The 13,029-nt window shown below is 30.6% G+C and overlaps 1 protein-coding gene across 1 annotated transcript in view; it reads left to right on the top strand.

Moving 5' to 3' along the window:
• The window catches only part of LOC106868774 (WD repeat-containing protein 20), a 62,322-nt gene extending 54,677 nt beyond the window's left edge, over positions 1 to 7,645 (top strand). The window contains exon 2 of the mRNA XM_052973689.1: positions 4,501 to 7,645. Coding sequence (XP_052829649.1) covers positions 4,501 to 4,539 — 39 coding nt within the window. The 3' untranslated portion in view covers positions 4,540 to 7,645. The remainder of the gene's footprint in view (positions 1 to 4,500) is intronic.
• Positions 7,646 to 13,029: the final 5,384 nt, after the last annotated feature.

Here is a 13,029-nt window from a genome sequence, read left to right as displayed (position 1 = left end):
TGGAGGAGATGTCCTCCTGGGGCTAAAAGCAACAGTAACATCCACCCCTAGGAGTCAGCCACATTTAAGTGGCAATATACTTCACTTTATCGTGCAGTTACTGTTAATACCTAATTTAGAGAATTAACATTGCTTGTTTTCACTTTTTCGATATCAGTGAATAATTTCACTGGAAAAAGATACATAAGGTTGCCAAGAATTTATCTCTCTCATCGCAGATCGGTGGCTATCGGATGCTGACGAAGGGAAATAACTCCTTTTCCAGCTGGAGTAGCTATGTATTTCTTCTGCAGCAAAACACCTGTTACTATCCTTGTCATATTCTTGCCTCTCAGTGTCTGGTATAAGTCACTTCCCTCAATTTACATTTTCCTCAAACATGGGATTTTGTCTTATTAGCTATTTGGTGATCTCGCTAGTGCCAGTGACATGAAAAAGCACCCAATACTCTCAGTAAAGCACCTGGTGTTTGGTGGGGTATCCAGCCATAAAATACATGCCAAAACAGATATTGAACTCAACACAGTTCCCTGACTTGTCAGATTTTATCATGTCAAACTATCCAACCCCTGCCAACATAGAATATGTATGCTAAATGTTGGTGAGTGATATATATATTTGTTATACAAAGTGCTTTTTATTTTGATATGAAACTTGTTTGATCACTTACTTTCTGTAAAACTCTCTTACATTGTGCAGAAAGTCTTGTTTCATGATTCATTGGCCATACATGGTTTTGGCTTTTATGCTCTAGTGGTTTTCAACAGTCAGTTTTTTACAGTATGCCAGTTATATATTCTGGTTTTGCTTTTTTGGGGTGTAGTTTGTTTTGGTGGTTAGAAATGTGATCTCTGTCTGTTTGTCTCTTTTTTGAATGAACCACACTGACTGATAAACACCTGTTATCATTGATGAGAATTGGAACTGCTCAGACACTTGAAACAAATGTATGAAATTAGTTACCAGAAAGCAATGCCAATCATCAGGATAGCAAAATAATGATTAATTAAATTATGAGCGAACTTATTGTAAAATATGCTGTCTTTTTTTGTAGTTATTGTTCAGTAACAGTTTTTTTAGGGTTGTAATAAAATTTATCTGTACAAAATTATTCTAACATCAGTTTTCATCAAATGCAGAAATCTTTGTTGTAAACATGTGTTTAAAAATACACACCCTCCATGGCAGTGTGTATGTGACCAGTGTATCCCATAGAGATTCTGCAGTTTGACATGTCTGATATAGACTATAGTGTCAGGCAAGCTCCCATTTTAGAAATATGAAGTAGATTTAGCTGCCAAAATGAACAATTTTAATTTTGTAGAAGCTATCTCATTGGTCAGTCCTTTTATTGTGTCTGTTGGCAAACTTTATTACAATTTGCATAATTCATAATTCTTGTAAAACTGCATATATAACTGTATAAACTATATGACTATACATTACTATATAAAATAGATAAGTTATATGAAAAATAAATCAATGACAGAAAACAAAGGACAGGAGAAATGAATTTCAATTTAGAGGTATATAGTAACACAGTTTATTTCAAGTATTGGTGATTATAAAAGACATACAGATACTAACCATTTATGTTGAAATGACTTCCCTTTATTTAGATATAACTCTTTTTTGATAACATTGTGTTAAATTGCACAGTAATTGTAGTGTTACTTACAAGACATACAAAAGTGTTTTAAAGCTATTTTCCTTTTGAGGTATGAGTTGGCCTTCAAGGATCCTCATTGATCTCTATTTTACCCTATTTTCTACAGTCCCTTTACCTTTCCTCCTCCACCTTCGACCATGTCTTTATTTATTTCCTTTCACATGCATTTCTAATCACTTTCATCTTTCCTCTGTATATAATACAACCATCTCATCCTTTTTCTCTTCAGGACATCTGTGATTAGCTTTATCCTTATCATCTTATAACAATTTACTGTTTGTCTTCCTCCCATTCAATGATACTCCACTCATCCATCAAACCATTCTCATTTCCATTCTTGCTATCTTTCTCTGTTGCACCACATTTATTACCCATGTGTTGCTTCCATAAATCATAACCCTTTTTACAAAATCAACTAACCTCTTTTTCTTCATTTTCAGAAACTTTTTCCTCCTTATGAGCAAGCCAGTTACTAAACATCTTTCTCATCACCCAACTTTCCAATTTCATCAACTTCACTACTGCATTTCCAAGTATCTTAGTGACTCCTTTTTGATCCATACATATCACAATGTCTTTTAGCAAATGCTTCCGGTCACTTTCAAGTTCAGCCATATAAGATTTAGTAGCTTATGCAAAGTTGCTTTTTATACTAATATTTTACCTTCTTCAACATCAGTATTGTATCTAAAAATGATTCTCAGTATAATTAAAACAGTAATATTTCATCATCAGCACCAATTTATGCCTATTTCAAAATCTTGAAACACACTAGAGAAAGCTATATGATGCCATTTGTTATCTTAACAATAATGCAATAGTAATCCATAATAATAAATGCGAAATTCTGTCTGTCCATCTGAGACCCCTGTATTTCAGTCTACATTTGCTCTACATAGACATGTACCTTTTTGGAATTAGGATAATCCCAGGATTGAAAATCTGCCCTTCATTTGGTTCTTGATCACCCAGCATTGGGATCAGGTCTAGATGAGGATTTGTTATATCCTAACAGTTGAAAATTCAAATTTTAAAAGAACTAAAAAAATTTGTGAACTTACAAGTTCACCCTAAATCTATAAATCTTCAGAATACAGTTTTCTTTTGAGTTTTGGTGTTTTTTGTAGTTGTTAGAAAAGGGGTTTTTTTATATCCAAAAAGGTGGAGTAAAAGGAATTAAAAGTTGAGTAATTATTATTATATAAGGCAGCAGTGCCCCAAAGAAAACTAATATTGAATAATCAATACAAGGGTTGGCTAAAAAGGTCAAAGGCTGGCCACAATGTGACCAAATGAGGTTTATTTTTCAACACTCACTTGTGATCCACACACTTCTTCCATCAGTGTTACAGTGCTTGAATCCCACTGGTAAAGAAGCTTTCATCGTGTTACTCAAAATGTCATCAATAGCAGATATGATGTCAACATCACTGCAATACTGGTTCCCAGTCAAGTGTTTACTCATATTGGGGAACAGATGATAGTCAGATGAGGCCAAATCAAAGTCACAATCATGCACAACAATCACTAAAATGAAGAACTTGTGTGTTGATGAAACAAGACTCCTTTCATCAGTTTTCCTGGCCCTTTTGAAGATAGTTAATAAACACAATGCCTTTTACTTCCCAAAACCTAGGGCCATCACCTTCCCTGAAGATGAAACAACCCTAGCCTTTTTTGGAGCAGGTGAGGAGGGATGTTTCTATTGTGTGGACTGTTGCTTTGTCTCAGGCTCAAAGTGATGAAGCCAACACTCATCCTGCATTAGAAAATGTTCAAGGAAACCAGCTGGATCTGCTTCAAACGATGTTAGATTTCCCCATGATGTGATCAGACTGGTGTGCTTTTGGCTAGGTGTCGGAAAATGTGACATCCACCAAGAGCAGAAACTTTTGTCATGCCATGTTCATTGTCCTGAATATTCTTAACTTTCTCATAGGATATGCTAATAACATTGGCTATTTGATTTATAGTCAATTTCCTGTCATCCATGTTGTGAACACGGTCAATGTTTTCCTTGGTAGTGGCAGTCACAGAATGTCCAGACTTTAGATCATCTTCAAGACTCTCCCTTCCCCACCTTAATTCAACTGCCCATTGTTGCACTGTTGATAAAACTAAAGTGGCATGTAACAACCATGTCAGCATGCATGTCCCTGGGGGCTAAACCGTTTTCCTGCAAGTACCTGATAACACCATAATGTCAAATTGTGCCCACTTTCAAGAAAAGTCGCTACTAGTCAGATTTGAAGTTTTATTTGAACAGTCAGATTTCAGTTTACCTGGAAAGAAAAAAATTCAGCTATCAATAAGAAGGGTTGAGATTAATGCATTGCAAGATTTCACAGCTCTAGCATCACTCCTTCATAGTCAGCCTATGGACTTTTCAGTACACCCTTGTATTATATAAGACAGCAGTGACCCAAAGAAAACTAGGCTCAAAATGGTGTATATAGAAAATCTGGCTATTGGATATTTATACCCAACATGTTAAATTTTCAAAAGATTTTCTTTCTCATGTTTACATTCTATATATTCCTCTCAATAAAGTGCTATCAAAAAGTAGCTCTTGTTCTTTGCTAATTTGATAATCTTTTTACTTTGATAATTTGTTTTTACTTAAAATTTGTTTCTAATTGTTAATTTTTACTTTTCTCATTTGTTGAATTTTGTCTTTCTTGTCTGATGATATAAACTCATTTATCTTTTGTTTTTAAATAATGCTAATTCTCTTTTAAAATAATGCTGATTCTCTTTTCTTTTTGATTCTTGTACTGTATTTTCTTGTTTCCTGTACTGTATTTTTGTTTTTCTTTTTGACTTCTTTTCAGCTTTTCACAAAGATTGAATCTTGCAATGATGGATGTTGAAGATAAATGCTGGAATGAATATAACATTACAGATGGCAGCACTACAAATCTTTAGATGGGAGATCCATCTATCCTATAAACTTTGACCATTTTTGAAAAATACATAAACCTCTCGTCTTTTCTACCATCATGACTTTGTATTATATTGCTAATAATAACCATAATAAATAACACAGCAAAAATATATAGGAATAACATAAGAAACACAACAGCAGTCAGCCTTTCTGCAAGGCTGTGTAACATATAGTTAAACATTAAGACAGCAATAAACTGCTTTTTTTTTTTTGTTTTTGATTTTTGAACAAAATATATATTTAAACCTCCCACCCCAATAATTTTTTTCATCAAAACTAAAAATCTAAGAAACAAAATATCAAGTGAAACACACACATAAACTCACAGTCACACATGCGTATATACACATACATGCATATGTACATGTGTGTATTATAAATAACTGAAACAGTACAACTGTGATCTAAAGTTTCTCCTTTCAGCTCATCAGGTAATAAATGTTATAAATAGTTGAAAATTATTCCAGCATTTCTCACTGGTTGGTCAGAATAAAAGAATAATCAGCACATGTCTGATATTAGGGGGTGGGGTTACTAATTTTTAAAGATAAATGCAAACATGATTATCCTTTTTGATACAAACTTTCTGATTTACAGTGATCTAAATTAAAACCTTCCATTGACATTTCATGTTAATTTATGTTCCAAACTTCAGTTTAATAACAGCAATTTTACTAAATTCTTTAGTATTTGAAAATTTAATTAAAACAATGGTAATGTATTGACTGATAAAAAAGGAAAACTTTTTCTTTGTTGTGAAAAAAAGGTATCTGCTTAGTGAAATTTGTATCCTGTTGGTTTAAAAACATTTTAAAATAAATTAGTGGCGTGTACTGGCCCAAAATCTCAGTTGTGGATGAGGATGTTTTCATCATTGAACAGAATGGTGTATTTCCAAAATATGTAAAACTAATATATATTCTTCTGTTGATTTTTGTTTTTAGTAATTTAAGAATTTCTTTTTTTAAGTGAACATTTAAGCTCCTGGCCTTCAAATCCCAAATATGTTTGGACAAAATTGTGTTTGATTTTCTGGCTGGAATAGAAGTATATTTGCATCTAATATATATCAATTTCACTAGTAAACTTGCAATTTTTATGGTTGACTCATTTGTGAACAATTTTTGCAATATAATATATTGGAGATAGCTAAAGAATGGGACAAAATACATAATACATTTACAATTGTCAGTATAATATATATGGAGATAGCTAAACAATTGTCATTCTATTGAAGCTATTACATTTTGTAGCTGCTTTAAAAATTGTTGAAGTTATAAGTTTTTCAGTATTGAAATTAGATAAAGATGTAGTGAAATAACTAACTTTAATACAATTTTGATTAAAGATTCTCTCTTGCGCTTTCTAATTTTGTCTCTTAGTTAAAATCCTTATTTATTAACACATTGTTGTAATAATTTGAGGTGTTATTGAAAGCATGTCTATTGTATGAGGTAATGAAATGATTTCCACTATTCTTTACAATGCTATTTGAAACTAGTGTTATGTGATTTGTTGTTATGCTAATTTATTCAAGTGTTTCATTTGGCCTTCTCTAACGATGGTATTTGCTAGTCTTTAAATTTAAGATAATGCTTGAAAAAATTGGCTATTTTAAGTTTGGTATCCATTGAGATCTTCAACATTTAATTCTTTTAATATTTCAATAAGGTTTTTTTCCTTAATCTCTCAGCTAGCTGATTGTTTGTATTTCTAAGATACAATGATACACTCCTTTTATTTTAATAGTAAGCATTAGTATTGGAGTTAATAGAGATACATATGCCTATCAGTCACAGTATTGTGCTGACATAACTGGGGTTTGAAATTCAGAAACTTTAATTTTCATTTGAAGTAGGTAATCACTAAGTTTGCAATAGAGGAATATTTGTCAGCTTTTCTTATCTCAGAAATAACCCATTGCATTTCACATTGTAAATATTCTTCATCACAGCTGAGAATTAATTTTAAAATGTCAAACCAAAGGAAAAAGAAGAACAGTTACTTTCTTTATTACATCAACAGAAAAGCTACAAATAATTTTTCCTTTTTAAAAAATCTTAATATTTATTTATTTGTGTGTGTGTGTGTGTGTGTGTGTGTGTGTGTGTGTGTGTGTGTGTGTGCACGTGCACGCATGCATGTGTATAAATTATTCATAGACATAGTATAATAATTTGGAATATATTATTTTGATTATAATTATATCTATGTTGATCTTTCAAAGATTAGTAATCCCTGACAAAGACTATTCATCTATTCTGATTAACCAATGAGTTTGCTGGGCTGTTTTGTTTTGTTTTTTTAAGATAAACTGCATACTTATAACTTCCTGTCACAATTGTACAGTTTTGGCAATTTATAATAAATTATTATATTTTGCAACTTGTATTGAGTACTTTTATCTTGAGTTTGTATATACTAACATGTATTCATTATTCATACATACACATCAACATGTTAGTGATAATGAACTGAAGAAAAAGTATTCAATGCCAGATGTAGAGTATAAATTTAATTCAGCCAGCTAAAGCTATTCAAATGATACTCTAAGTTTCCATGTAATGATAAAATGTTCCTTCAGTTGGTTATAATAGAATGGAAACTTTAACAATAACATTGTTTAACACAATTACATTGTGTGCATTTTGTTTGAGTATGTGCAAGTGTACATGCAAAGATTAAGTGTTTACTTGCATGTATATATGAATGCATTCATTACCTTAAGTTATGTGTGTATGTATGTTAATTTTATGTTTCTGAAAATCCAGAGTCATTTCCCTGCCCTCAAAATTCACCAACAGTCTTTTTCTTTTTCTTTTTTTTTATATTTGCTAACCAATTCCTGAAGTCACAAATAAGCAATGTGAGGCTCTTGCTAGCCAATGGGAGGTGTGCATTCCTTTGCTATTTTGTAATATCATTTGTTATTGTCAGTGTTTTTATTCCATGAAAGCCAACTGAAGTCATTTTCAGCTCACTAAATTTTAAATTTATATATAATATCTACTTCACCATGTTTGCATGGATCAGATGAGAATATATATATATATATATATATATATATATGTATATGAAACTTTCTTGGTTGTTTTTCTAAATGAAAAAAATATCCAAGTTTAGTTATTTTAAAATTGAATAAGAAAAATACTTAATGATGAGAATTTAACTTCTTGTATATTACAAGTATTCTCAACCTTAATGGTCATGTTTATAGCATAGGCAAGCCAGAGATGCATATAATTGATATGTATGCTTTGAGTATGTTTGAAAGCACAATCGTAAACAAGGTAAAGCATAAAAGATACATGCATAAATTTGTATGTGTGTGCATGTGTGTATGTTTGTGTGTATATATGTATATATGCATGTATTTCTTCCTTTTTATATCTCTGATTTTTCTTTTCTTTGTATGCATGAAACATAATTCTGAAGAAAATAATTCATCAGCCAAATTGTGTAGATACTGTTTCATGAGAAAAAATGTCTGTGTGTGTGTGTGTTTGAAGTTGGTCATACTAATGGAACATCTAATTGAAAACTCTAAGAAAGAAATATAAATATGTCCAAGGAAATCACAGTCTCCCGAAATGTGAATCCTATTTCATCTTATGGGCCACAGTGCTTTCATTTCTAGAATAATATTGTCTATCCCATACTGTTGTGACTATTTAAGTAGAACGCTAGTTGCTTGGCATTATTATAATTTGAGGAATTATTTTAAATCAATTCTTTTTTTTTTTTTTAATAAAATTGTGTGTGTGTGTGTGTAAAACAAAAGGGAAAGCAGTAGTTTTATTAATAATGACAACACTGAAGATGATAATATTGTTGACAGACAGTAATAGTAAAAAGAATAACATTAAAGAAATATATTCTGTATATTCAATACTTCATTCTTTGTCTCAGACAGGAATTTCCAGATTCATTAAATATTCCTTAAAAAATGTAATGTGGATAAAAAAACTTTTAAATGTAAATGAATGGAATTTATTATTTTTTGTCTCTTTTTTTTTATCCCGATCATTTTATATATTATTTTTCAAACAAGAATATTTTAAAGCTGGTGGAAGTTTTAGAAGATTTTTGTTATATTTTTTGCTTCTTCTGCTAATTTATTACCCCTCTTCTCTCCTTGCATACAATAACAAGCACCAATATTATTTTTCTGAGGGATATATATTATTTATTTGTTTTAAATATTAAAAAAACAATTGTTAATGATATTATGATGATAATGATAATAACAGTAGTTGTAGTAACATTTTTTAAAAAAACGTAACAGTAATGATAATAGTAATAATGATGTTATAAATATTGATAAATTTTATTTAGCACATTATTCAAATATCTGATATTATGCAAATTTCTTTGTAGTAAGTAAATGCAGATTTTTAAATTTTAATTTAATTTTATTTTTAGATATTTTTACTTTTCTTTTATTGATTGGATTAAGCATTGACTCTATGAATCATATTTTGCTTAATGATTTTCATTAGGATTCTTTTCCTATCTTTAATATTATAGAGTTGCCTATGTAAGCATGCACACTCAGACATTCACACATAAACCCACCAAACCTACCTTACATGTTTGATTAAGCAAACAACTGAAAAAGATTTGAAACCTATTAAATTTTGAACCAGTAAAGACTATGAACAGTTCAGTATCAAGGTGGTCAATAAACAATTTAGTTTATGAAACTATTTTTATTTTATTAATTTTTTTATTGTTCCTTAGATGAGTAAGATCAGTACCTATGACACTTTCAGGTCCTGCAAGACTTAGGGAGAAAGGTAAAAGAATATACTAAGACTGAAGACCTGGCCTGAATGCTATCAACAAAGAGGGCACTGTTAAATGCATTCAAGTTCCAGGACATGGTGTTGAATTTGGCAATGGTTTGAATCTACCACTCAAGAATTGGAATGGCCTCTCTGGTGAACTTCTGCACAGTTTCTCTCTACTAAATTTCACTCATGATGTTTTCAGCTTGAGGGTTTGGTAGTAGACTTATCCATGGTGCAGCTTAGTGGGATTGAAGCTGAAATTGTATTATTGCAAAGTAAACTACTAGATAATGAAGGTAATTTGTAATGACACTCTTAATTTTCTGAAGATAAACAAAAGCTCAAATGGTTAAAGCTCTAATCACTGATCTTGAATATAAAATATAACAGTCACTAAAAAGTGCAGGGTTGCTGTGTGGTTAAGAAGTTTGCATATAGTTTTAGCCTCCATTCCACTGACACAGCACCTTGGGTATCTTCAACTTTAGTCCTGGGGTGACCAAAACCTTGAAAGAAGCCCATTATGTATGTGTGTGAATGTGAATACATACATACATTCATGTGTGTGTGTGTGAATGTATGTGTTTGCATGTGCATGTTTGTTTACGTTTGCATTCACTTATATAAAAGTTGTGGTCTAAGAGCGGTGATGCTGTTGTCACAATAGGTCACCCATTAGCTTTGTGTATTCAAAAGTATATGGAATAAGAGATCTCTTACTTGAAAAACATAAAATATTAGCAACAGGGAGGTCATCCAGCTATAAGACATACCTCAATAATATATTCATCTAACTTGTGATAGCATGAAAAAAAAAAAAACAGACACAAAAATGAATGAACAAATTGAAAGTAATTTTGCAATAAGAGCAATTGTTAATTCTACCTTTTCTAGGATATGCTGTTTGTAAAAGGATGTTACTACATCATATACTAATTGTGTCTCTGTCAAGAACAATATGAATTCTTTGTCTCATTAATGGAAATATATTTAGAAATATTTTTATTGAATCAGTCTGTCAGTATTCAAGTATATGAAATATCTAGGTTAAAATGATAAATTAAAATTCAAAGACATGCCCTCTCTTTCCCAAATCAGGATAATTCCAACTAGGGTTTCCATGAGATTCTTGTAGATCCCAATTGGTGAATGCAAAGATATCTTGTAATGCATTGTTTTTCACAGCATACCTCAAAGGTCTGAAGAGTTGCCTAGTATACATTACGTAAAGCACTGTAGACGCAACAACTTATCTCTTGTGATGTAAATTCTAATAGCAAATTTTTTTAACAGCTTTAGTTTTATCAACTGCAGTGATTCTTAGAATTTTACTTTGACTATTTTCTCAAGATAGACATTATGAAAGTTATTCATCCAGAATAGACTATTTTAGACTATGATATTTTATTCTTGTGCTTTGAAAATGGTGGTCATTCCATTTTTATTCAGATTGTTTGCAGTTGTATAAGCACTTGAAGCTTCTAAGCAGCTCTGTTGTAGATGGTGAATGTATATTTGGTCCAGAACAATTGCATTCAAAGACATTATCCAAATTTTCAAGCTTATTCCAGCTTGAATTTCAAAATCCATAGATAGTTTGCAGTCAAGATTTGATGAACTTTCTATATTTTGCCATCTGAAATATATCAGCCTTCTGTCCAAACCTGCAGTCTGATAAGAATATGTGTGTGTGTGTGTGTGTGTGTGTGTGTGTGCATGCACATGCATGTATATATATATAAGTATATACATATGCACACACACACACACACACACACACACACACACACACACACACATATTCTTATCAGACTGCAGGTTTGGACAGAAGGCTGATATATTTCAGATGGCAAAATGTAGAAAGTTCATCAAATCTTGACTGCATACTATCAGAAGATATATATTTTCTGAATCTATGTTCTTCATCTTATTTCTTTAGATTTTCTGTATCCCATTACCTGAGGCTATTCTTAAAACTTCTACATTATCTTACTTCCTAATTTTTACTGTCTATCTTAAACATTTAAAACTGTTCCATATTCTTATATTAGTATTGCATTTCTCCATAATTCTTTGCAAGTGGTAATTAGTGTATTATTATTCAGTCATCCTAAACACATCAACCCATCTAACAGTAAAAGTAATAGATTTTGTTCAAGTGGGTAAAAAATAGAAACATGCTTTTACACTTTACACTAGACTTCACAATGTATGCTTATTGGACTACAAGTACAAATTTGTTATTGATTTTTGCTATCTTTAAATAAAAACTTCTGATGTTTGTATTCTCAACCATGCCAAACAATATTCTTTATTTATAATTATAATTTATATGTTATCTTTCTTTTTTTACCACAAATATTCTCACATTTTGTAAAATCAATCATTTTGTTTTTTTACTCTTTCATTCTCATGTGTACAGTTTATTTCAACCACCTGTTTATTTATAAATTTAAGTTCACCTATATATTTTACTGTTGTACATCCATACTTTTCCATTGATAGGTAAGAATTATTATTACTATTATAGAAAATATCTTTACAGATGGATGCTCTTGTTATCACTAGCCACTTAACTCTGAAGGAACCAGTTGACATCATAAGACAAGCAATTATAGACCTTGTCAGGCTATAGTCATTAGGTTTGAACTCAAAACTATATAATTGAAGTACTGTACTTTCACTTTATGTATTTTCCCTCCTATAAACTAAATTTTACTTTTAATAACTTTACAGAAACATTTCTCTTTGGAGAAGTGACTGGGGAGATGGCTGAGACAAGAAAACATATGACTAAAATCATTGCAGCATTTAGTTTTATTCTTCTAATGCTGGTTTATTTTTTATTCAACAAGTGTCAATAAAATAAATATTTGCAAATTACTGGATTTAGATTGTTCTTGTATTTATTTATCTAGTCAACTTTTCAAGTATAACAGAAGATTGAATATCTTTGTACCTTTTTTTTCTCCAATCCTGCCAGATGTCATATTTCTTAATTTTCTTACAATTTGTGTTGTTTGGATGAATTTAAAATGATTTGGGATGATTGAGTAGTTATGGGGAATTAAATGTTCAGTAGCATGGGCTATTCTTAATAGTTACATGTATTATTAATAAAATAGCTCATAAAATATAAAGCATAAATAAATAATTGTAAAATATAAAGGTAAATAAAATGTGCAATAGAATTATGGTGTTATTCTTGATCTAAAAGATGAAAATGTAATCAATAAAGCAATATTCAACAAGCAATAATATAACCTCTACTGAAACTTATTTCTTTTTAAGAAAACTATTTGTTTGAATTAAGCATTATCTTTTATTTCATTTCATTGCACTCAGTATTAGTTTTCATTCTTCAGCAATTTCATTGTAAGATAATAGAGAATGCAATTTAAATAGTCATGAATATATTAATGCAGAATAATGTAACTTGCATTGTAAATTAAGGAGCATATGTATTTGTTTTGTTTTTGTTTTTTCTTTTTCCAAATCTTTTGACTTTAGTGTTTTCATTTGTGGCTGGTCCTTTATGGACAAACATGTGAAATCTTAAAATTGGATTAATCAACACTTCGACATTTGAAATATGTTTATGAATCAAATACTATTTATACTACTAC

This window comes from Octopus bimaculoides, chromosome 16, assembly GCF_001194135.2.
Source record: "Octopus bimaculoides isolate UCB-OBI-ISO-001 chromosome 16, ASM119413v2, whole genome shotgun sequence".
Lineage (NCBI taxonomy): Eukaryota > Metazoa > Mollusca > Cephalopoda > Octopoda > Octopodidae > Octopus > Octopus bimaculoides.
This window is presented reverse-complemented; position numbering and strand designations above follow the sequence as displayed.